Source organism: Labrus mixtus, chromosome 21 (genome assembly GCF_963584025.1).
Source record: "Labrus mixtus chromosome 21, fLabMix1.1, whole genome shotgun sequence".
NCBI classification, from domain to species: Eukaryota; Metazoa; Chordata; class Actinopteri; order Labriformes; family Labridae; genus Labrus; species Labrus mixtus.
In genome coordinates this window covers 7831152-7856864 of record NC_083632.1, presented here as the reverse complement: position 1 = coordinate 7856864, position 25713 = coordinate 7831152, and the positions used below count along the sequence as shown (strand labels likewise).

Here is a 25713-nt window from a genome sequence, read left to right as displayed (position 1 = left end):
AAAGTGGTGGTTATTTTATTTTTATTTTATGTGACCTCTGCAACACTGACATTATGCTTCACCGTTATTTATAAATGAGACAAAACAAACTTCTTTCCACAACCAACGAGAGTGACGAGGCGTTCAGAGTTAATAATAACCTCGAACATTTCTTTTGTCACATCTTTTTTTTTTAAACATAATATTCTAAAAGCCATTAACTATAGAATAAATATAGCGGGCCAAAAATAAGGAGTTCATGAGTGGCAACGTAATTACTATTTCTGCTCCTTGGTATTCAAAATAAAAGTTATATTGAACATCGAATACATTTAAATGGGTTATTGTAATATTTTCCGATTTTTGTTGAAAGCAACACAGTACTTCCCTTTTGTCCAATGGCATTGAGCGCTGAGCCAGATGATTGGTGACGAAGGCACCCGAGCGTTTATTTTGGCCCTGCTGCTCATTTGTCTCAGTGTCGCGCCGCCATTAAACAACACGGAGGCTATGTAAACCATGGAGTGTCGCGGATTTCTACCATGATTCAAGGAGTACACGATTTCGTCAAGGTGTGGTTTTACTCGGACGACGTAAATGTGTATAATGAGGTAAAGATGTGAGAGACAAAGGGGGTCAAAATATCTCGGATTGGGAAAGGTTTGACGGAGCAGGAGGAGGAGGACTGTACACGAAGGGTTTGTTGTGGTTTTCAGCAGCACTTGAGAAACGAGCGTAGCAGTGATACGGTAAGAGTTTTTTTCTCTCTCAAATATTCTGGATAAAGACACCCTTTGTCAATGTATTTCACATTAAATGTTCGTTAGTGGTCCAAACTTTACGGTAGCTGTTTGTGCTAGGCGTTTAGCTTCAAGCTAGCAAGCTAAAACTAAACACAGATAATATTACATGGTAATGCAATAACGCCATGTGAATCAAATCCAGATTGTCTATATACTGTAACTGATAAATAACAGCTGGGGAGATATTTAGCTCCTATAACACCTGAATCATAAGCTGCCAGTTTCATTGAAGCTGTCCAGCCAGATGTAGGTTAATTTAATAAACTGGAAGACTTAGAGGAACTTAATATCGCTTCATTAAAAAATAGACCACAAGATTTTTAATGCCTCAATCCTAATTAAAGTTGTCATTTCAGGTTAACCATCAAGTGATTCACAATGACAGAACAGAAGGTGAAGTGGGTCTGTGACTACTGCACTTATGAGAACTGGCCTTCTACAATTAAGTGCACTTTGTGCCGTGCTCAGAGGTCGAGGGGTCCCATCATCACAGAGGAACCGTACAAAAACACCCCTGCATTGGATGCCAGCCTAGAGTGGGACCTCCCCAGAACTGAGAGTGGCAGCAGCCTTCTTATCTGCCCTGACTCGAGCGCCAGACCGAGAGTCAGGCCGGCTAGCATGGTTGAGATCGCCAATAAGTGGTCCTGTCACATGTGCACCTATCTGAACTGGCCCCGGGCCATCCGCTGCACACAGTGCCTGTGTCAGCGCCAGAGGACCAGCAGTCCGACAGAGTCTCCCCAGACTTCAGGATCTAACGCAGGCTGCCGTCCTGCTCCCCACTCCCCAGTAGATACCTGTGAGGAATACAATGATAGAAACAGACTTATTACCCATCATCAGCACTGGACATGCACGGCTTGCACTTACCAGAACTGGCCCAAAACCACAAAGTGTGTAGTTTGTGACCACCCCAAGCCCAACAACCAGGAAGCAATAGAGCTGGCTGAGTCTTCTGAACCAACACCGATGATCAATGAGCAGGACCGGGCTCCACGGAGGAGCAGTTGCAGTGGAGGCCAGGGTCAGAGAAGGTCCCCTCCTATGCCCAAGAGGGAAGATAATGTGAAAATGGACTTCCAGAGGATAGAGCTTGCAGCTGGAGCCATGAGCAGCAAAGAGGAGCAAGAGGTTGATTTCAAGAAGCTAAAGCAGATTAGAAACCGGATGAGGAAAACAGACTGGCTGTTCCTTAATGCATGTGCTGGTGAGTTTTAATACATTATTACTAACCATTCCTGAAAAGATTAAGTGTGAAGCCAACCCACAGGAAAATTAGACAAACGAGTAAAGAATTTGTAAGAAACAAAACTAAACATCCTACCCAGCTCCTTTTAGTATGAGGATTTGCACCTTTTCAGTTTTTTAAGGCGTCATTCTGTGCCCCTGCAATGTCCTTGTATAGCATATTGATTTGTGTTTGGAATGACAAATGGAATAACGAGTATAAAAGTAATAGACAAACTCTGCTTAGGATTGCATTCCTGCTTGTAGTGTGCCGTGTGCATTCCATAATAATTTATCAGGCTCTGATAATGTCAGAGGATACGTTTTGACCTCATTTCCCTCTTTGCCTTCCCAGAACAGTCTTGCTTGTACAAAGACTCCACGCTCTTGTCCCAGTTTTTCCCCTTGTAACAACACTTTTGTTGTCACAGCAGCTTTTTGTTTCCTCCAGTGGTATGATGCTCAGTGATGACAGAGCGAGGTACTCGAGTCAGAGGCAGTGGTTTGAATGTTTTTGTCCTATTCACTTTACATTTAGTTTAAGTGTGTTTTATTTCAGTGTAGATTATCCTCACCCTGGGAGCGCCAAGGTTGCATAGTATTGTTATCCCCTAGGTATTTTTTTTTAATGAATGAACAAAATGTTTCATTGTTTTGACTACAAATATTATAGTACATCAGGAATTTAGCAAAACAAGAACCTGGCAAGCTCTGTGGGAAGGGTTTAATTTCACAAGGTGGAGCTTTCAGCTGGAAATATCTGCTGCAGTGAGCTGATAGTTATCACCAACAGAGTGTAAATGATGCTGAGCGGCAGCATGATAAAGATGTGCCACAATACAGCTAGTAGGAATTTGATCCAAGTTGTCCGTGGACCCCCTCGCTGCCCTTGCTGGTGCCACTGAGAGCTGTCTTTGAGAAACTGAGAGGGTGTGAGTGCTTCCCAGCCGGTGGAGATGAATGGGCCGTCTGGCCAGTGCAGCGAGAGTGGAGTCCGTGGACCAGAGGCTCTCCTGGCTCGCAGTCAACAGAGCCCATAAACAGTGGTGCTTATGTCCTGAGCAGGGCCCCCCTGAGGAGGCAAAAATAGCCTTGACAAGACATGGACACCCGTCAACAATTTAAAAAAAAAAGCAAAAAAAGGCATGAAGGCAGCACATGGTCAGTGTCCTCCTGACCTTTGCACTGACTGCCATCTGCAGCTTGTTGTTGTGGAGTAGAAAAAAATCTCTCCTCTGTCACGGATAAGACCTTTCTCTACCTGATTCACAACTTTCACAACCTTTTTTATTCAATCCTAAATACTGTTTTTTTTTTTCTCAGTTTAAGTGCTTGTGCTACAGTTGGGCTCTTTTTAGAGGTTTGTCGGTGGAGGAAGTGTCTGAGTCTAAAGAGCACATTACGGCCAAGCTTCCTCAGGTCTCACAACTTGATCTCGCTTTTCTCGACTGTTTTCCCATTTTTCCTCGTCTAATGTTTTTCCAGTGCCCGAATTTGATCCCATTTGAGTCTACTTTGCCACAAAAGGAAACAGGCTCTGTTTGTGTAATATTGTTCTTTTGTTTCCCAGAAAGACTTAAACCGACAGCTCTTTCAAAGGCTGAGAATGTTTTCCCTGTATGAACATATTATGCTCCAGTTAGATGTTGCTCATGATAATGTTTTGTACACTTTATCTGATTAGAGTGATTACAAAAAGAAAACTTAATGGAGGAGCTGTGTGTTTTTGCCTCCAAGCTCTGGCAATGATGTTGATCAGCTGAATTTTTATCTAACATGCTCAGAGGAATGTCAGCCAGCCATGACTACACAATCTTTCTAAATTAGTAATATCAGATGGTAGAAGTTGTGCTGACAAACATAACTCTTTCTGGGCAGTCAAGTTTTAAGACAAACAATGTCACCACATCAGTGTGAGTCTGTTTTTATTGTTACACTGCAGTAGAGGGAATGAAACAAAAGTCTTCCCTGACATTCAGGATGACGTGTTTCTGAATGTTGTCTCCATTTTGGGACATGACTGGAAAACTAGGTTTCATACTTTAAAGAACACGTTATGTACTAAACTTAGGTTCATAAAGCAAAGCTCAAAGACAGTTGCTTAGGTAACGCCAGAGAACACGAGGCTGCTTTTCAACAGGAAAGCAGTAGCCAGGAATGGTATGAAAAATGTGCGATGCTTCGATACTTTTCGATTTGAGTTTTAAAACGATAGTCTCTTATTTTAATTGTTGCCAGAATCGTAATGAACCAAGCTTTTTTTGTGTGTTATTTTTATGCCTTTTATTGGATAGGACAGCTGAAGAGAGACAGGACATTTTGGGGTGAGACAGTAGGGGATGACATGCAGGTTTGAACCCACTGTGACGAGGACTATAGCTTCTGTTCATGGGGCGTGTGACATAACCGCTAGGCTATCAGCACTTCAAGAGACCAAGCTTTAAAGAACCCTCCGAAGTTCTTCCGTCTGTTTTTGTAACCAGATGCTGCAAGTGAAAGAGAACGATTAATGTGTTAATTACACAAATCTTCTTTTTTTGTTTCCATGATATTGATCATTATCAAATGATTTTTACTAGTGTCATCCTGAGCTTTCAAATTCTGGTACTGGACACAAACAACCCTAGTACTTATTGGAACTGCAAAGGGGCTGCTGTGGCTCAGTGAAAGAACTTGTTTTCCTCTAACCACAAGATATGCGGTTAAATGCCTTGCTCCTCCTGAATGTCTGTTGAAGTATCTCTATACTGAACCCCACGTTCCTCCTGAAGGCACAGCCCACGTTGTGCATGAATGTGACAGATGAAATCTTTAGGGCTACATCTGTACCTTGCAGTCTCTTGTCATCAAGAGTATGAGTCTGTGTGTGTGAATCCTGGTATATGGGACATGTTGTGTGAGGCCCTTTAGCTGGCTGTAAGACTAGAAAGGTGATATATTGTAGCAGTCTATTAACTTAAAGCAACATACTAAGTGAAGTAAAAGAAAGGTAGACAAAGTGGAGATAAAGAAAGGGTTAGGGTTGCAACACAGGCCTTTAGCAAGACTCAAACTGTGGACATTCTGTTAATGTTGTATTAATGATAAGGCTGTGCGCACGACCCTGTCATTTCTACTAGTATGCAATGTTATTTTAGAGAGAACTTTCTGGCTGTTGAAGTAGTAACCGCAAACAAACCGGTGCTGGGTTGACAAAAGAACAAATGTGAAAAATCTCCTCAGCAACAGTTGCTAAAGAACTGAAAGAATCTCCCTCAATTCAAGATTTTGTATCAGTCATAAAAACACCTTATCAGCTCTTTAATGTTGAAACTCTACAGATGAAGATGAAGTGTAATAGGTTTAGCTCTTGTTTGTGTTGTGTGATAACTTTGACCTAAACTGAGCAAAATAACTCTCTGCTTTTTCATTCACCTGAGAAGTCTCCTGCATGGTAGTAGCTTGATTGCAGCCAAAATAATTCAGCTGCTATTTATGGATCCGTGTTTGCAAAATATCACCCAGCATGTGTAAAATGAGACTGGGTGTTCTTGGCACGTTCCCCATACAGGTTCTCTCGAGGTAGTCTTTCTGTTCCTGGCAAAAGAGAACATCCTCATATCAGTTGGCCTATTAAAAAAAAATGAACCAGCACTTCCATGTTCGGCGTGCTACCTAGCTGCTGCTCATTTCAGTCAGAACAGATGTTGAATCTGTGACATCCAAAGGAGGGGGAGGACGTTAAGCTGCACAGACTGTCCTCTGTGTGACACAGCTCTCTGATAGCTGGGCATTAAAAAGCTACACTGCTCTGTCTGTTCGGCTGTGTTGTAGCCTGACAGGCTGACAACTGTTCTCACACTGGGTTAGCTTGTGGCTACGTCTAGAGGTCAACTGTATTGTGGATTGACGTCAAGAACTAGAGAGCTCAGTTCACTTTGAAGTCTTTTTGCATATTTAAATTCTTCTCCTCTGGTTGAATTTGTTATGTTAATTCCTCGCAGGGTTTGAATATTAATTGGTGGTGACTAAGAACAGTGTGATGATGTTAGCTCAGTTTGATGGATATTTCTACAGTTCTTTCATTAGACATGGCAAGCTGTCTGTTACATCTTGCTTTACAAGCAAGGACATGATTTTGGAGCTGCTCCAAGAAGCCAGTCTAATCCATTTATAAAGAATCAGCATGTTATAAAAGGATTCTCGTGTCTCTCTACATTAATTTAAGATGTGTTTGAACAGGAAACGACATTATTTGGAAAAGCAGTCACAAACACTCAGTAACCAGTTTATTATGGACAACTGATGTGACTTAAATATTGTATTAGAATAAAGCAGCCCTGCAGTATAATATACCTGCACTAGTTTGAAAGATGATGACTTTTTGACCAAACTGTTGTGAAGTTGATAATTTACAGGCAGCAATATTGTTTTTGAGGTTATTTTTGGGCTTTTCGGTCCTTTTTATTGTAGAGATAGGAAAGTGGATAGAGTCATGACATGCGGGAAGGGAAGCCACAGGCCGGACTCGAACCCGGGCCGCCCGCCTGGGGGACCACAGCATCCTTACATGGGGCGCTTGCATCAAACACTAAGCCACCCCAACAGGCAGCAATTTTAGTTCATTACATATATAAACAAATGTGATCTTTTATCTGGTCTGGACATTTACTTTTTGGTCATTTAAAAAAAAAAAAAAAAATCTCCAATATTTGGTGCCTATGACTTCTCTTTTTGTTGTTGTGGTGTTGAAACAAGTGGTATGTATTTGTAGCATTTGCTTCAAATTTAAAGTGTGTTATGAATAAATCAAATTTTTTTATCAATATCCTTTGATTGTCAAAGTGAAAATAATTTAGTACAGTGACAACCCTACTTGTAGTTTCACAAAAAAAGTCTATTTTGGAAGTCCAACTTTTGTTTTTAAACTGCTAAATCTTACATTTCTGTTGTTTAGCGGTATATCATAATCACATATTGGAAATTGAATTCTAATCTTTGCATCCTGATACGTATCATATCAGACGATTCTTTGACGTGTTTCTCATGTGTATGTTTCTACCACTGAGTGTACATCCGTCCGGGTTAGTGTCCAAGTTTTCAGCTGGCTTGGTGAACTGTTGAATGTGATCTGTTTGTAGAAGCACTCTTCCTTTTTCCTTGAAACTGAGATTAAACAATGTAACTATGTGTGACATCATCTAACATCAAAAGCCTTTGTTCAAGAATTCCTGGAAAAGCAATACCGATATATTTAGGCAACGCTCAACTGTTTTTTTTTTTTTTGTTTTTTTTTTAAACATGTCAGTTCCAGCATTTGTTTCCTATTTTCTGACCTTCCTTCCTCCTTCTTCCGCCCCCTCTGCTGCAGGAGTGGTGGATGGCGATCTGGCGGCAGTGGAAGCCTACAAATCGTCCGGTGGTGACATCGCCCGGCAGCTGACTGCCGAGGAGGTGCAGCTCCTCAGCCGCTCCTCTGCCTTTGACGTAGGCTTCACTCTGGTGCACCTGGCCATCCGCTTCCAGAGGCAGGACATGCTAGCCATCCTGCTCACAGAGGTACACATGCGTTACATCAGTTTTAATAAAGCTGTACATCCACTGAGTGTTTATTTGTCAAACCATCTCTACAAGGGTCTTTCTGCACATAAAACACCAGGGAGCAGTACTGGAGGAGTCCGTTTTTAAATGGTACTCTAACGGTACTCGTTTGAAGATTATTAATTTCTAAAAAAAAGAATAGGTTACTACCACACAGTCTTCCAAAATAATCATTTATAAACAAAATAATGTTGTGTATAGAGTTTTCTATACTTACTTTGTCACCCACATCAGTCGATAATCGTTCTGCGCCAAAGTAGTGGATACATAGCAGATGCCTGTGATGCCTATAATTACAGCAGAAGTGCACTTTGAGGATTAGGTGGAGGATTAGCCTGGCTGCAGTCCTGTCACTGGTTTCTAATGGACTTGATGCCACAGAGCTGATGTGGTTCGCAAGGAGGGCGAGCGACGATTAGGAGAGGCACAGAGGGCTGAGCCGAGGTCTGAAGAGAAAAGAAGGCCTCTCAACTGTGAAATGTCTTTGCAACTTAAATGACATTAAGTTGCAACTATATAAGGCATGCAAATCATATCAACACAAATAGTAATGACTATTTGATTCACAACATTTCTCATACTGCACGTTCGTAAAAACTTGACATACACTAGTATAGGTAGAAGGAATTGAGCATACTAATGTTGGTGTATTTACCTCTAATTATCCATCTGTTTATTTTAGGTGAACCAGCAGGCAGCTAAGTGCATCCCCTCCCTGGTTTGTCCTGAGCTCACGGAGCAGATCCGCAGGGAGATCGCAGCCTCGCTTCATCAACGCAAAGGAGACTTTGCCTGTTATTTCCTCACTGACCTGGTCACCTTTACTCTGCCTGCAGGTACCCACAGCCTCACAATGATGACATCATTTAAAGTCTTTGTTTTCATTGCACATGTGCAGTATAGCCTCAATAAACACCTGTCTTAAATAAAGGCCTAATTTGAGGGCCTGTTATAAAGATTGACAATGAATACTGCAGAATACATTAACACTAAGTGTGGCATAAAATATTTTCTTTCACCACTATGAAATTGTGTTTAAATAGTATAAAAGAAGATTTCAGTGTGTGATCTTGAAATGGTAAGGGTTAATGTTTTACTCCTCTCTCACTTGAGAGTTGGAGGAATGACTGCGAGCCTTGTTGTGCAGCATTGTTCAGAGACATAACGACTCTGTGTCTCGTCCCTGTGGCATCATGTCTTCAGATGACATCCTCTTTTCTCTTCGCAACCACCAGCTGTGTTCAGATTTAGAGCTGGCAGTGCCACCGGGATGAAAGATTATGCAGGCTTCACTGATGGATTTCTTTTTTTTAACGTTATGCCGTGTATTTCATCGCAGACTGAATTTGGCCCGAGGCCAGCTTCAGGACACTCCCCCTCTCTCTCTCTCTCTCTCTCTCTATCTAACAAAGAGCGTGCCATTCACTATTGAGCCAGAGAATAGCCACCAGTGTTCTGGTTTTGTGTATGCACAGTTCAATACACACAGAAACACATCATGCTGCACAGAGCTTGTGTTTACAGTGTGCCATTGACAAAATGTCAGCCAGTGAATGGAATTGCAAAGAACGTCCCCTCTGTGGGTCATTACGGTTGCATTTCTGTTGCCCTCAGTGCTGTGTGCTATTAGGCTGTAATGAGAATGAAAACATCATATCTTTTCCCTGTGTCTTTGCAGATATCGAGGATTTGCCCCCTGCTGTCCAAGAGAAGCTGTTTGACGAGGTGTTGGATCGAGATGTGCAGAAAGGTACAAAAGATGAATTATGTAAAGTGAAGGCAGGCGGATGATGTCCAATTACAGGTCTACATGTCTAGTTAACTTGACACAAAATGAAAACATTGATCCATACCCTACTTTGTAAGTTAGACCTTTTTCTTAGTTCATATGGCTTCTCTGTGTCAATGTTTTCATCCAAGTTCCAGGTAGATAATGACAGGCAGCCAACAACAGGCCAATAATATTGACCAGCTGATATTGATATATCATTCAGGTTTTTTTTTTATTGAACTCTCCTCTCTGTTATCAAATAGCAGCGTGGAAATGCCTTCACCCCACACTGTGTTTTGACCGTCCCCATGTCTTTGTAAAGAGTTAGAAGAGGAGTCGCCTGTCATCAACTGGTCTCTGGAGCTGGGCACACGCCTGGACAGTCGTCTGTACGCCTTATGGAACCGCACAGCAGGAGACTGTCTGCTGGACTCCGTGCTACAGGCCACCTGGGGCATCTACGACAAGGACTCGGTGCTCCGCAAGACCCTCCATGACAGCCTGCACGACTGTTCCCATTGGTGAGACGACAAACCCTTCACAAACTTTAACCCCAGACACACTTCTAGAGTTTGAGAAACTGTTATTGATTGTGCCCCCTTTCCAAAGTGTCTTTCACATACTGTCTGCATAAAAGCACACAACATTATTTTTACTAAAAGAAGGTTCCATTCAGGTATTTCTTATCTCCATAGATTATCTGCGGTGACATTTGTGTAGAATGATGCTTTTCTGGCTCTCCTGTCGGTGTAGTAACTGCTTGAGTGAGAGAAAGTATGAAAATGTGTCTTTGTGGACTGCTGTTTTTGTCTCTCTCTGCTTGCTGTTTGTAGGCTTTAATGATTTGATTTAGAGGCTCAGTGTAGAAGCATGTCAGGATGTTTACATACTTCCTTTGCTTAATCAAATACAAGAGTATAAATACTTAGTAGAGACATTACAGAGGTTTTCTCCTGTACTTGTATTCCAGTAGGTATGTGGATGATGTAATTTATTCCATATTCAGGTCTCTTTTACCTCCTTATGAAATGTAACAAATCAAGATTGATGATCTCAGTGTTTTTAAAGTTTACCGGTGGACAAAATAAGGGTTGTGATGTACTTCAATTAAACTGTGTGGAATAATAATCAGTGTGACAGTCGTACAAAATTGATTAAGATATTGTTTGAAAATAGTCTTGATATGTTACTTCTTTTTTTTTTTTTTTTTTTAGGTTTTACACACGCTGGAAGGAGTGGGAGTCGTGGTACTCGCAGAGCTTCGGTTTACATTTCTCCCTCAGAGAGGAGCAGTGGCAGGAGGACTGGGCGTTCATCCTGTCTTTGGCTAGTCAGGTAATTATGAGGTTCCTTATGGCTTACTCACTTCCTTCCTCCTGTTCACTATCAATCCAAAGGCAGAAACAAAAACAGCCCAGTATATTGTGGTCAGTGTCTTTAGGGAGGGTTTGAACTTCTGGTAAATGCATGAAGAGGTGGGAGAAGTTGTGAGGAACAGGAAAATACATGAAAGAACTGTTGCATAAATGGAACGGCCCTAAACATGGAAGACTAGATAAATCTCGAGATAAAAATGGCATGCTAATTATTTAGTGAGTGTGTGAAGTTGCCCTCTCTCCTTTTTTGGTTATTGGCACAAAAACTAAAAGTTGTTTTCCTTTAAAAAAAAAAAAAAAGTGTTGTAGAAAAAAAGACGAGCAAAAAATCCCATTTTAGGCACCTTGTGGATTATTTTCCTTATTAAACAAGAATTAAGTTTAATTTTCATGAAACACATCATGTGAATTCTTAAAGCAACAAGTTTTGATGCATATTTTTAAATACTTTTACAACACAATTTCATATATTTCTTTATTTTTCCCTTTAAACCTAAACAAGCTGTTATCTCGTTTCCATATCCTGATCATTTCTACAACATTTCAGACATTTAACCCCTGAAATCCTCCTGAGTAGATTGTTCACACATGCTCGTCACAGTGGAAGACTATCCCTGATGAACAGGTGGGGGGTGGGGGTGGGGGGGGGGGAAGGGGCGGGAAGGGGCGGGGGGGAAGGGGCGGGTCATCTCAAAACGTGATGTAAAAACAATGATGCTGAAGTGGCGGACGAAGCAACAGAGTCCGATGCTTTAATGAGAATGTTTCCTTTTATATCAATGCTATTTATAGTTAGACACATTCAAACTATCAACAAGAAAGTGGAGAAGAAAGTACTGGGAAATAGAATGAAGCTGTTTCATTACGTTCATGAACACGCATGTACAGTCTGTGGTCATGTGCTGTTAGCAGGATATTAACGCCACCACCCCCTCCTGCTTGCTCGCTGTGAATACTCCTGAACATTTCCTGTTCCATTCTCACATCAGCTCACTCGGACTTAAACGCTGAAAATTCAGGAGGGTGGCTGGCAGGAAAGTTTCTGCAGTTTTGTGCATGTGTGAAAACAGCCTCTTTTTTTTTTTTTTTTTTTACATCTGCAAGTCAATCAGTGAACTAGCATGAACAACACATTTCTAAGACAATCCTCTGCAGAGTTTCCATCACTTCACTAGCACACTTAGGTACATCTTATACATGCACGTCCTTATTTGTGTCCTCATTCAGCATCAGAACATGACACATGGGTTCATAACCCCACTCTCGGTCCAAATCTCCATCTAACCTGCTATAAGCTCACAGCAGCTGCTGCCAGGCTTAGGGTTTCACTTTGGATATTGATTTACATTTCTGTCGCGTCCTTTCACTGAAACTTGCAGAGACCCTCACCTTTATAGTGTCATTCTTAAAACTGTAATGAAATGAACAGCATGGGTGAGGGTCATGTAAACGATGCTGTATTCAAAGTAAGTTGCCTTGGAGCATACTTTAACCCTTACACACAGATGGACAGATGCCAAGCTGTAACAGCATATCCTGCTGTCAACACACTCACATACAAACACACACACACTCATAAATGCAAAATGGTCTCTATGTATGTATCAGCTGTGCTCTTTGGAAGTTGTTTATTAACCTTCTGTGGATTAAGTTGCAACATACTGAGCAGGAGACACAGTTGGAAGAGACACACGGGCTGCGAAAGGGGTATCGTGCCTGAATGACAGGAAGGACATCAGCAATTATTGTAGATCCCCTAAGATGGAGTTGTAGATTGACAGACAGCTCGTCTGCTTGGCTGGGACAGATGCTGAAGCTGCACTCCTTCCCAACATGTGACCTCAGGATTATAGGCATTTAGCTCAGAGAGCCACTCCACGGGCAGTATAAACAAACGCAACCAAAGCTAGCATGTGATAACCTTGTCTCAGGCTTTGGCTGTAATAGAGAGATCTAAAGGATACGATCCACCTTTGTATATCCCATCCTACGAGAGTGAATGACTTTGAACCCCCTCTAACATATAAAATGTCATTGAAGCTGTCCTTAATCTAAAATCTATTTTATTACAGAAAGAGGGAAAGTATCATGCAGTCATTCTCAAAGCTGCAGCGATACAGCGTCACAGACACTCTTCTGCAATATGATCACAGCACTTCTCAGCCACGTTCACTATTTTTAGATATTTGAATATAGACTGTACATCTGTAGAGGAAGTCAATATGAGTACAACTACTGTATAATGTGTCGTTTTTTGTCTTTCTTTGTGTCCTCCGTCAGCCCGGGGCCAGCCTGGAGCAGACACACATCTTTGTTCTTGCACACATTCTTCGGAGACCCATCATAGTCTACGGAGTGAAATACTACAAAAGTTTCCGTGGGGAAACGTTAGGATACACACGTTTTCAAGGTGAGGCAGGATTTCGATACAATCGGGTGATAGATTTCTTCACGAGTGACAATAACGATCAGTATTTACTGACTTACTTATGACAGGATTTTTTGAAAGTTCTCGTGGCATTGAGTCAAGCAAAGAGCTCTGGTTTTATTCTCTGTTTACAAATTTTGATGGGAAATTTTCACATGAAGTACTAGCTGCTGGAAAGTCTCCTGAAATCGGTTGAAATTCTTTCTCAGTACTGTCGGCTCCACCGATGAGATTGAAGACGCTTGAAGTGGATTAAAAACTCTCAGACTTAAATAATCAAACTAAAGATGATCTGCATGTTTTTTTTTTTTTTTAACTGGAGCTTACTCTCTGTCATTCTGAACGACCTTACCCTTTAAGTGTCTGATGTAAGTTGTAGCTGTTTAAAAACAGCACATGTAATGACGTCCTTGAGTCTTACTCGTAGCCTCTAAAAAGCTCTGCAGAGAAAAAAAAGCAGGATTTACTATTTAAACTTGCCCACTTGCTTAATTACACAGAATATCTTTGCTTCAGTCAGTCTGCTGTACTGCCAGTAGATTTGTTTAGTAAGATGATTAAGCTTTGATGAGTCAGCACATTCCAATTAAAATCAGTGCGCGATGTGGCATGTTAATCATAATCAGAGAATAGCTGGAGTAGGTGTGGAGCTGGAGCCACAGTGCCGAGTGTCTCCTGATTGGTAGATTGTGTTTGGAGCAGGAAGTGGGTCTGCTGAAGGAACAAGGGGGCAGGGGAGGACGCTGTCATTAAGAAGCAGGGCACCAGGCTGCACCACACTGCTCAGTTCTCACAGAGAGGAGGGCCAGTTGGTGTCTGAAACACTTCAATCTTGATGAGGAGTCAGATTTGAGATGTTGCTTGTCTCTGACTGACATCCTTACACTTTGTTACATGAGCGTTTAGCTGCAGGGCCTGTTTGTCCCAGAGGGTTTGAATGTGGTGGTGTGTGGTGGTGTACAGCGGCTTCCAGCTGGTCTGACTTGATTTGTGTGTGTGTTCAGGTGTGTACCTGCCTCTGTTATGGGAGCAGAGTTTCTGCTGGAAGAGCCCCATCGCCCTGGGTTACACGCGGGGCCACTTCTCGGCCCTGGTGGCCATGGAGAACGACGGCTACGACAATCGCGGTGCTGGCGCCAACCTCAATACTGACGATGATGTCACAGTCACTTTCTTGCCTCTGGTCGACAGCGAGAGGAAGCTGCTGCACATCCATTTCCTGTCTGCACAAGAGGTAGGAGCTGTGATGTATTTTCTATATATTTATCTGAATAATTCTTTTTAATTTATCTTTTAGTGTTGAGTTTTCTCTTAAGTCCAAATGAACTTATAGAATTTGCAGGTTTGCTCCCATTTTACCAGATGTGAAATAATCAGGGGAAGAAAAATTCTGTTAAAGAAAAGGATTCATAAAACAAATTTTAAAAAGTTTCTCCGTGAAGAATTAGTCCTGATTTTGTCTGCCTCCAAAAACAAACAACATCAAAAACTTGTTGCATTAATGTCTCCGAGAGCCAGATCGTCGAACCAATAACCAATCCTCTGGGATGTTCAGAGAGATCTACTAGCTAACTGGTTAGCTGTCACACTACCTGAGTGCATAGGGAAGTACAATTCCCCAAAAAATGTTTGTTCAACCAACATTTTTGTGGCACATCTTAATTATATGACGCTCAAGTTTTTCTTCAAGCACATTGTCCTACGATGTGTCACTCCAGTCAAAGACAAACACTTAAGGACTGCATATAAATGTTCATGGACATTTATTCCTCAGACAGTTTGTTCCTTTTTACTGATGATTCAGTGTTTTGTTTTAGGCCGTTGTTTTAAAGAACACAATTTCACTTGACCAAAATGGTGACCCCACCACAAGTATTCCTTCATTTCTCATTGTTGTCCAATTTTTATTTTTTCATAAGTCAAGGGAACAAAAAAAAACTTTGAATATTTTAAATTCAAAAGTCTCTATGGTGTACGTTTCCGCTGACTGTACTCACCAGTGATATCACATCGTAAATACATCCCATTATGATGCGTAATAACAAACTGCATGTTTTTATGTGCAACCCAGATGGGGAACGAGGAGCAGCAGGAAAAGCTGCTGAGGGAATGGCTGGACTGCTGCGTGACAGAAGGAGGCATGCTGGCAGCCATGCAGAAAAGCTCCCGCCGCCGTAACCACCCCCTGGTCACCCAGATGGTGGAGAAGTGGTTGGACAGATACCGACAGATCCGCCCCTGTGCCTCTCTTTCTGACGGCGAGGAGGAGGACGACGAAGACGAGTGAGAGAAGGAAAAGAGAGCTCTTATATCTGAGACTGGACACTGAGGGCTCTGGGAGAGAGAGAGCTCTATCATCTACATGTTTTGTTTTTTTTTCTTTCTCCAAAATGTAAATCTTTTAACTTGTAATAATGCATGTGTTCTGTGAGCTCTGTGATAGCAAAAAAAAAAAAAAGAAACCAGCACCAACATCCAGAATCCTGATTACTGCTCCTATGAAAGCACTTCAAGTCTGCTTAGTTTGAGCTCCTGTCCCCAGACTTCTCCTTGTTTGTTATCAGTCATTATGTCCACCTGAGAGAAATGCCATGAATGACAGAAACATATATACACAAGTAAACCCTGAGGCTGCTCTAGATGGGAAATTTCATTTACAGAGTTGCCTGATAGAAATTTAGCTTAAAACTGAGGTGATGCTAACCCTTGTTTGTGTGTTCAGGTTGAAAGAACACCTTTTTTTCCCCCTCTCTGTGACACCCCCCCCCCCCCCACTCCCTCATCTGATGTTTGGATTTATTTATTGTTTAGGGGAGGTGATACCTTTTTGTCCTGCCCTGTTTTATCTGTTCTGTTGGATCCCTTTCGGTCTTGAAGTATTTTATTTTGCACAGATTATTGAGGGGGAAGGGGGGAAAGGACGCCTAAGTTTTACTGACATTTTTACGTGTGGTTTAACGGCTCATGGTCATGATAGAGTGGGTGGTGGTGATGCTGGTGGGGAGAACAAAGAAATGAACACTCTGCCTCTTTCAAAAGAGTGCATTCCTATTAAATTTGTCTCACTTGCATCTTCTTTGTTGCCTATTTGAATTTTTTGAATTTTTAATTACTAATTTTTATGGTGTAAAGATTAGGGACTCTTTTTTTTTTTTTTTTTTTGACTCGACATGAACTACTTTGCATTTCCAGAACATGAGATGTATTAGTAGACTGTTACACACAAGGACAAGGTCAACATTGCTAACACAGTTGAAGCCCCGGGATGTGTTCAGCCTTGACAAATCATAGAAAAACATTTATTTAGCTGATGTTTGTCAGCTGATTCTCCTCTTGTGTATCTTTTGTTTTGCAAGCGGCCTGCCTGTTTAAATACAGCCGGATTTCTAAACACGTTGCAGCTGATTGGGTCAAACCTTTGACACGCCCACCAAAAACAAGAAAACATACCCCAAAGCATGTTCACTTGATTATAGTCTTATTCGACTTTGGAACCAGAGCAGAATGGAGCAGGTTTTAGACTGCCCCGTTAAGTAAATTGCTTCATAGTGAGAAAGAAAATCAGGAAAAAGTCGACAAATTTTACTTGCACCATAGCTCTGCTCGAAGCTTCTTGATGTTAAATCACCTTTGCTCCCTTTTTAACTTCGATGTAAAGTTGAGTAGAATCATCAGGGTAGAAATGGGTTATGCAATGAAAAGCAGAGATACAAAAACATTTGACTTGCATATGTAGATGGTCTCCTTATCCTAACGTTCTTAGAAAAAAACTAAATAATTTCAAAGTAAAGTAAGCTGCAGAGTTATCCATGGACAAACTGAATCACAGTTTAATAACCAACAGATTCAAAGATGATTCTACCCGTGAGTCAACTTGTTGTTGGTGTTGAGTTTATTTTTTAACTTCAATGTGGAACATTTACATGTGCTGCTTTTTATTTTCTGTTTTTAGGACTATAGGGATACCTCAGCGATTGTTTAATCTTGTAGTAAATGAATGATAAGATAAACCTCGTAATCTTAAACATTTAGGGAAAAAAGTGTTGATACAGACGGCGTTTTCTCAGAATCGTATCTTTTATTTGAACTGCACTGAATGCTAAATGTTCACCTTGTACAAGAAACAAATACAAATACTCACACTAAAAACAAAAACATACTGCTGGCTGCCTCTTCGCTAATGTCGGGACACTAAGTAGGAGTTTCTGCTATTGCTCTTACAGAGTACAGGATGCCCCCCCAAAGAAACCTGGCCTTCAATAGAACAAAGAAAAATAGAAGGAGAGAAGAGAGAGAGAGAGAGAGAGGGGCGGATCACAAAGGACTATGGTTATAGGAACATTTAACTAGGCATTACAAATCTAACAGGACTCTTCAAAACTCTTTAACACCAAAAAACGTGGGATGCGCCTTGTATATAAAAATACCACAATGGAGAGGATGAGGGAGGAGAGGAAATATACCGACTAACAACATTAGTCTCATCTTTTTTTTTTCCTCAAAGACAAAATTCTGGGCATAAACAATATCTGCAAAAAAGTGTTTTTCCTGAGTCATTAAGAAAAGATGTTTGCTTTAACCCTTTCCTGTCTTCAGTGCGCGCAAAGAAAGGGTCACATTCTGTGATATGATCGTCAGCTGTGATCAGAAGGTCAGTTTGTCTACACTAGAATGCGATTCCTTCATCCAAACTTTTTTTATTATTCCTGTTTCACTGCTCACAGTCACACTGATGAATCACCAACTCTTACTAACTCAAACAAAAAGTTAAATACTTTGCCAGAAGCTCCCTCTAAATTCATACAACCCCAAAATTCAGCTACTTACAAATGTATAAAGTGAATGTTTGCGTAGTGTTTCTTGCTGACGGCTCTGAATAAACTGGAGCACCTTGTGTTCTTACAGGTGCGGGTGACATCCCTCACGCTGTGTAGAAGCGCCCTCGTGTGGTGAAGTCCTGCAACTGCAACCATGACACATCATTTGTCTGCTGCCAGGAAAGGGTTAAAACCCACTCTAGATCACTAAAACTGATGAGCAATCTTTTCCTCTTGTTTGACGAATGATAAATATATATAATTAATAATCCATTTTAAGTCATTCACACTGAAGATTGAAAAAGAAAATAATAATAATTCTCTTCTGAGGCATAATGAGGGGCCTAAACAACACACATTAGTTACATAAGGAGGGCTGGAGGAGAGGAGGAGGAGGAGGATCAGGATGGAGTTATAAGGAGGAGGAGGAGGGGTATAAGGTCCAGTAGCACATGATGCCAAAGTTTTTCTCTCTTGTTCGCCCATTGTTGTGTTGAGATGTGGGCCTACGTTTCCCATGAGCTCTGAGGTGTAGATGGGGGGTCAGGACAGAGTCTCATCGATTCATCCCAGAGGGCTAAAAACACTGGACTCTGTGTCCACAATCATAGGCATGTCCCGAAGAAGAAAAACAAAAAAAAAATAACATCATCAAAGAGTAAAGTCGGTACTGAACCCAAAGAGACAGAGAGAGTAAAAACTAAAACGTTAAAAGTACAAATTCCCCGGAACACTTCTTTTGTTCCTAGTTGCCGACTGGCTCGTTGTGTAGTTTCACTGTCTCTTGGTCCCAGTTGGTCAGTTGCGTTGTGATTGGTTGGTTGTGAGTGTCAACAGGTCGGATGAGATGTCGCGGTTCGATCCCTTCTGCTGCTATTGCTCGGTGAGGTGCTCTCTGGTCTCGCCGTGTTTGGAGGGCTGGTTGGGCGATGGGGCCTGGGAGGGGTGTGTACCAGAAGGCAGGGTGTGGGCAATGGGCACCCCACCTGGCACCATGCCCTCTAATGCCCCTGGGATGCCGCCCGGAGCCACTCCAACTACGCCTGGCGGGTATCTGCGAGAAATGTTAAGAGTTAGAGTTTCAGATTGAGTGTAGTGAACTAAGAGGTTCCCCAACTCCGTGAAGAGACAGCCGACATTACGTGAAGTTACTGGCTCTTTTCCACCACAGGAACTTTTCAGGAAACTTTTAGCGCGACTGAATCCCGTTACAAGTTCCTGCTCTTGAAGGACTTATTTTGATAAAGTTATTGTACCATTCAAAGATGATCCACAAAGTGGATGAGTCCATAACGATAAAGGGTAAATGGACTTGAGCTTGTTAGCTCGTTGCTATGTGAAGTGTCCATCAGTATTAACTAATCCCATTCATACATATTAGCTGACATTCCAGTGGGAGCAATTTGGAGTTCAGTGTCTCAACCAAAGACACATTGATGTGTAGTAGCAGGAGCTGGGAATCAAACCTCTGACCTTCTGGTTAAAGGGAAGACCAACTCTACCACTGAGCCACAACAAAAGAGAGAGGCAGCAGTCTTTCACATTTAAGAAGCTGAAACTGCCAAATGTTGTGAAATTATATTTAGAATAGAAATTACCCTTACATTAATTGTTTTAGCACTAAAAACAATCAAACAAGAACACAAGAGGGAACTTCAGTTGGTTGTTGAGTCACTGGTACTTCTTGTAGAAGGTGGAAAAGAGCCATGTCACTATTTTATTTTTGATGTCACAAAATTCTGTCAAGAAACTGGAAAGACTAAGGAAGTAAAAGAGATGTGAAAGGATCATACTGGACATTTTTTAAAATTAGTTCTCAATTAACTGTTGCATTTTCTTGCATAAGCTTTTGATTTCCATAACAATATTTGGCTTCTGTTTCTTCCAAAATTTTTTGGGTGTATTGGTAACGATGCATAGCACTTTTAAATCACATGTAGCAGTGTGTTATAACTAGACAGAGATACAGTAACTACTGCTACAAGGGATCAGAGGTGATGCAAAAAGAAACAAAGCAATGCAAGAAAATACAAAAGTAATGAGGGAATGCTTAAGTAGTAAAAACAAAAAGCACCCAGTATGACCCCGTGAGGCTCACTACAGTTACACCATTAAATCAGTGAGGGGGAAAAAGGACCCAAAAACCCAGAAGAAAAAAACCCACAAAGCATGACTCCATCAGTGAAACTTCATCTGAATGGCTTTATACCATCATGCTTCCTGGGACACTCAAAACCAACATCCACTTCTAATCTGTGCTCAGTCAAACAGGTGAGTACTGGGGGGGAGGGGGTTTAGTGGGGACAGGTGAGTAAGGTCTTATATCCAGGACCTGCTGGCCCAGATGGTCGTCTTTATATTTACCTGCTCCTGATCTAGGCATTAATTTTGTCTTGGGGGACACCGGTTGCTACGCCCGGAAGAGCTTGGCTGCGTGAAAGAAAGCACATGAGGGCGGACATGCTGAGATCAGGAGGAGCCCACAGGAGGACATGGTGGGCACACAGTTAGCTTTCTACATAGGACAGTTAGTGAGGGGAAGGGGGCCTATATCGATCAAAGAACTAAAGCAGAGGGGGGAATTCATTGAGTCATGGAGACACTGAAATGATGCGGTGATATATATCAATTTAAGAACAAAAAAATCTAAAAACTGAATATAAGAGCCTGACCGATAAATCTGTGAGCCGATATTACCAGGCCGATTTCAGACCATCGCAGAATATTGGTAACTGTGCATTTTTTTTCCTGACATGTTCCAATATCACAGAAAAAGCTGTTTTCATTAACATTAAACTCTCTGCTAGAAGTTGTTTTTTTTAAATGGGTGGGGGTGGGGGGATAATAAATCATATTGTAACAGTGTATTATTCCGGCAGCTGCTGAAACACTGTTCATCAGTTTAGATCACTTCTGATACTGATACTGGTATCAGAACATCTGTGTTCTGTGGTTCACATAAGAATCGATTCATGTATATGTAAAATAATGTTTCATATTCTTTCATTAAGTCGTCTTTGTTTAATAAAGCAGCTTCTGAGGATCTCTGCATGCTCATGTTTTCATGAAAAACTGTTTACACTCCACAAATAATACATAATTTTTAGGTCAAAATATCACTTGACGCCATGTAATCAGTGCATTTTTCTCTCCTAAAAATCCTATATCGGTCAGGCTGTTTACATCTAGGCAAAGCAAATAAACATAGCATGTCGTCTTTAATGGAGAAATAATAAAAAAGTGACTGTGACTGTAATAACAATAAAAACAAAAATTCTCCAAAAAAAAAACGAAAAACATTTTTATGAAATGTGAAGAAGTTTGACAGCCATCTGCATGTTTAGTGTCTACCTGTAGGCGGCACCGTTGAGCTCAGGGTGAACACCTGGCTGATCCATAACTGCCCATGGTGATGTAGTGACAAAGAACTCCTTGTTGACGCAGTTTCTTAGGCTGTCTGGGATACGGCCTGTCATATGAACAAACACACACACACTTGGAATCAGTGAGCCACATCGACATGAATCACAGACTCTAAAAAAGGTTAGAACTCGTTATGGGGGACGGGTGACCAGACAACGGCAAAGTGTTAACGAGTTCAGCCTGACATACGTATCAGGCTTGGATACACAAACACAAATTAAGATCATTTAACAATCTGGATGTTGTCTGTGAGGCTGATGTAACTCCCCCCTCCTCCCCCAAACTGTCTGTGCTGTGTTGGGTTGCTAATGATGACATCTATTAAGAGGTCCAGATTTAATAAAGGCTGCCCAAAGCCTAGTGAAGTGGAAATGTGACATCTGGAAAAGAAAGATGTATAACAGGTCACATACAAGACTAAGGCAGGGACTATGAGTCATTTTGTTTTTCAGATTTAAAACGGGTATAAGAAACAGATTTTAGATTCATGTCTGTGGCCGAGTACCTGTGATGGCTCTTCGGATCTCGGTGGCTGCTGCCTCCCTCATCTCCAGAGAGGCCTGCTCGCTGTACCAGGCTGTGTGCGGTGTGCAGATCAGGTTGGGAGCGTCTTTGAGAGGGCCCTGAGCAAATCTGCAACACAAACAGGAAGAAAAAATGAAGAAAAAAAAAAGAACCATGACGCAAAACATCTGTGAGGCAGAGGAAGCCAGAGCTGTGTTTTCTTTCCTTTGGGAATTTCAGGAATACAATTAGAGATGAACATTTTTTTCTTAAGATCCTAAAAAGGTATTTAAGCCCCCTCCTTTATTAATGTTCATCTCATTGTATGGTCACTTGAATATTTTTTTATGAATCTGCTCATGGGGGGAGAATTTTTCCAAACGTATTGATATGAAACAGATTTTGACATTTTGTGTCCAGCAGTTAAAATTTTTTCAGTGAAGTATTTTGCATATTTAAAGATTAAGGCTCTCTTGAGGAGTAATCATAGATATAAACAATTTAGGGAAAATAACACTAGATCACTTCTGAAATAAAAACAGATTCTCAGTGAAAGAGGGGAGGGGGCTCTGGATAGCCTAGCGGTTATGTCATGCGCCCCATGTACGCAGGCTTTAGTTTTTGTCGCAGCGGCTGTGGGCTGGAATCTGACATCAGCCCTTTGCTGCATTGTCGTTCCCCACTCTCTCCTCCTTTTTATTTGCACACATAATGGAAAAAATGTGATTAAAAAAAGAATGTGAGCTATAATAAGTACCAGAGCGATTGCTTTTGTCAAATAAAAGATGAGTTTAGCACCAACAAACAGCTGCAGAGCTGCAGTCGACAGTCCACGGCTGAACACTGACAATGGATAATGTGAAATTTAAAGAGTGCCATCACACCTCCGCCACCTGCAATAAACCTTTTTATTTTTTGTAGAGCAAGTTGGTGTCTCAAAATGTTGGTGCAGGCTTTTCTGAGTTTTGAATTCATTCCTCATTATCGGAAATGTTATACTCCCACTATTTCCCTCCTTTTTTCCCCTGAAAAGTAAATGTTAGTGTACAGTACGTTTTACTTCACAATTTGTCTGCGACTATGTCCAAAGGAACGAAATGTCAGATCCTTTTTTATTCAAAATTATTTTTAGCACAAAAATCTTCATCCTCCTTCTCCAAAACTTTCTCTCTCTCCTCTTCTTCCTCTCATGTGGAAAAGAAAGAACAAATCAGCTCCAACTCCCTCTCCTCATTCTCCTCCATCTGTGTTCCACCTCGCCTGGTTGTGTGTGCGTGCGTGTGAATCAGTGTTGCGTCGCGTGGGATGGAGGGCCACAGTTATGAAACACTCCCCTGTTGACACACTGGGTCAGCGGAGCATGAGCTTCGGCTCCGTTAGGCTGAGTTTCAGTTCCTCAAGTAGCCGTTCAGCTGAGCAGCCTCCAAACTCCCTGACTGCTGAGTGATGCGTGAACAACACATCAACACCAGTTACACCCCTGAGACAGGGAGCAGTGCACTTAGGAAGGAGGAAAACTGGGAGGCGTGTGGAGTTGTTTGCCCTCTGGTGAGAGTGGGAGTGGAAATGGAAATCTAGACCTTACCTAAGAAGCAGTGAAGTGATAGGACACCAGAATAAAACATATTGCCTCAGATGAATGATTAATGTTTACAGCTGCCTTTTAGCGTGTTACGGACTCAAAATGCAATACCTGACCAAAACTAAAAGAATAGATAGTGGTTAAGAACAATAAGGTGGAAGGATGTTAAATAATCCCTACAGTTTAGACGCAAACAGGAGATTTCTGTGGGTCACTTTCTACTTTCAGAAGACGTTTAAGTGTGTTGTGCTGCTTTTAAAGTTCCAACTGAATCAAAATAGATGTTGTATTTGTTTAATTCTCATATGTCTTGCTTTTGTCACCGCCTGTACGACAGAATCAGGCTCAGCAATGACATATAAAAAGTCATTTGTAGATATTCTAAATGCTATTTAATTGTTTATTATTACCTGGTCGGTAGACATAAAAAATATGTTCGAGACTCACTCTGAGCCTTTGAAATCCAGATTCCAGTGAAATGCTTACTATTAGCGATATTATATACAATAAGCTATTAGCGCCCTTCAACCTTACGATAACCTCTATCAGCGACCCCAGAGCGCAACATGGACAGGCTAGCTAGTGTAGAACAACTCATGCTTGCTTACGCTTTGGATTTTTTTCTGCTACACTCCTATTTTTCCTGTTTTTTTTATTTCTCAGAAAACATGAAAATTCAAACATGACCATGTTTGTAATTGTGTTTTTCAAAGTGTGCACTATTTCTCTTCAGAAACAGAAAAAAAACACATTCAGAATCAAGCACACACACGCGTGTGCACACACACACACACACGCAGAGGCACACACAGATACACACAAACAAAAAGTTTAAAGCTGTGAATTTGTTTGAAATGTGACAGACAGGAGGTAGGTTTAAACACTTACACTCTATTGGCTGCTGTAAACACCATTTAATATCCCCAATAATTCTCTCCCATGTCTTTCTTTTTCACAGGAAAAAACCCATAAAATGTATGTGTAACAAAATGCACCATTGTAGCACTTTCAGTGGAACTTGAAACAAATCAAAAACAAACATTTTCCCATTTGTCCTGATAAGTGTGAGCCTAGCAGGCGTGGACCTCTGAAGAGGAAGAGAGACTCTTTGCTGCAGCGCTTTCCTCTCTAACATCCACCTGCAGCTTTAACTGCATATAATATCCTCTGATGGGAATAAGGCGAGCTCTCTGTCTCCTATATTCCATTACCTGCAGGGCCCTGAAGGAGGCTTTTAGAGGAGTACGAGCTGTCTTTAACTCGTCACTTCTGCCATTGTTTCTGTCTGACTGCTTCTCCTTTCAGCTGTTTAAAGCTTCTCACTGTGAAACGTCTCGCTATCGTTCTCTTCCTGCACACCTATCTTTTTCCCTGTCTCTATCTATCACTATAAGTGCAGCATTTATATATCATTTTTTCCCAGAGTGGATTTTTCATTTAAACGCCAGTGTTCTTACGTGAAGGGCTCTGTCTCGTGTACATCCAGCGCAGCTCCACGTATTCTTCCCTCCTTTAAGGCCTGGGCCAGGGCCTTCTCGTCCACCAGGCCTCCCCGTGCAGTGTTCACCAGGAATGCACCCTGACGCATCTGTGGCGCACGAGACACACAAACACAAACAAATCAGCAAGAAAACACAGATATAAAGGTTTATTTAGAGGGAAATTATCCGACGAGTCATCTTTTTTGTGTTTCTGTCAGCCCAGCAGAAAAATGAATCTCTTTGATCATAAGTGGAATATCAATCTGGATTTGATGTCTGCATTTAAGGCTCTGGAAGATATTACAGCGGATAGAAAAAGAGGAGAATGAAATTCAGTGACGCCTTTTGTTATCCCTGACACCTGACAAATCAAGCTTTTTCGAAACGAATACTGTCAGATGTGAGATAGAGAAAAAAACTGATAGATTATATGAAGGATGAGCTGACAGATGAGGCAGTGCCACAAAACCCCTCGCTGCTTGTGCGGGGAAAAATGGCAACAACAAAAAAAAAAGTCTAAGAGGAAGGAAGAAGAGGAAAAAAAAATCAAATGAATATGCTCAGAAGGAAATAATCCCTTAATCTTGACAAAAGCTGAAATCCAGGGGCATGAAAAGCCTTTACGCTGGCAGGCAGGCAGTCTTTTATTAGGCATTGGTGGTTTTGACACACGCAGAAACACACAAATATTCACACACGTTTTCCACTTTAGAAGCGGAGTGCGACTGCCAAGATTTTT

General features: G+C 41.4%; 2 protein-coding genes across 7 annotated transcripts in view; one reads left to right on the top strand and one right to left on the bottom strand.

Moving 5' to 3' along the window:
• Positions 1–372: 372 nt before the first annotated feature.
• On the top strand, positions 373–16243 carry zranb1a (zinc finger, RAN-binding domain containing 1a). Its single transcript, XM_061028660.1, has 10 exons — positions 373–728; positions 1139–1992; positions 7363–7550; positions 8275–8428; positions 9271–9342; positions 9686–9884; positions 10578–10698; positions 13020–13149; positions 14172–14401; positions 15239–16243. Exons 2-10 carry the CDS (start codon positions 1161–1163, stop codon positions 15452–15454), a joined length of 2142 nt encoding a protein of 713 aa, XP_060884643.1. The 5' UTR covers positions 373–728; positions 1139–1160; the 3' UTR covers positions 15455–16243.
• Positions 16244–17225: 982 nt separating this feature from the next.
• Positions 17226–25713, bottom strand: part of LOC132955702 (C-terminal-binding protein 2) — a 103274-nt gene continuing 94786 nt past the window's right edge. For 5 of the 6 annotated variants that reach the window (XM_061028656.1, XM_061028657.1, XM_061028654.1 and 2 more), the window contains 4 exons: positions 24951–25081; positions 21913–22040; positions 21336–21453; positions 17226–19038 (listed from right to left, as the gene is read on the bottom strand). In XM_061028656.1, the coding sequence (XP_060884639.1) occupies positions 18858–19038; positions 21336–21453; positions 21913–22040; positions 24951–25081 (558 nt within the window). In that variant the 3' untranslated portion in view covers positions 17226–18857. Of the gene's footprint in view, positions 19039–20348; positions 20415–21335; positions 21454–21912; positions 22041–24950; positions 25082–25713 lie in introns of all 6 variants that reach the window. The other variant, XM_061028655.1, reaches the window with a different exon arrangement.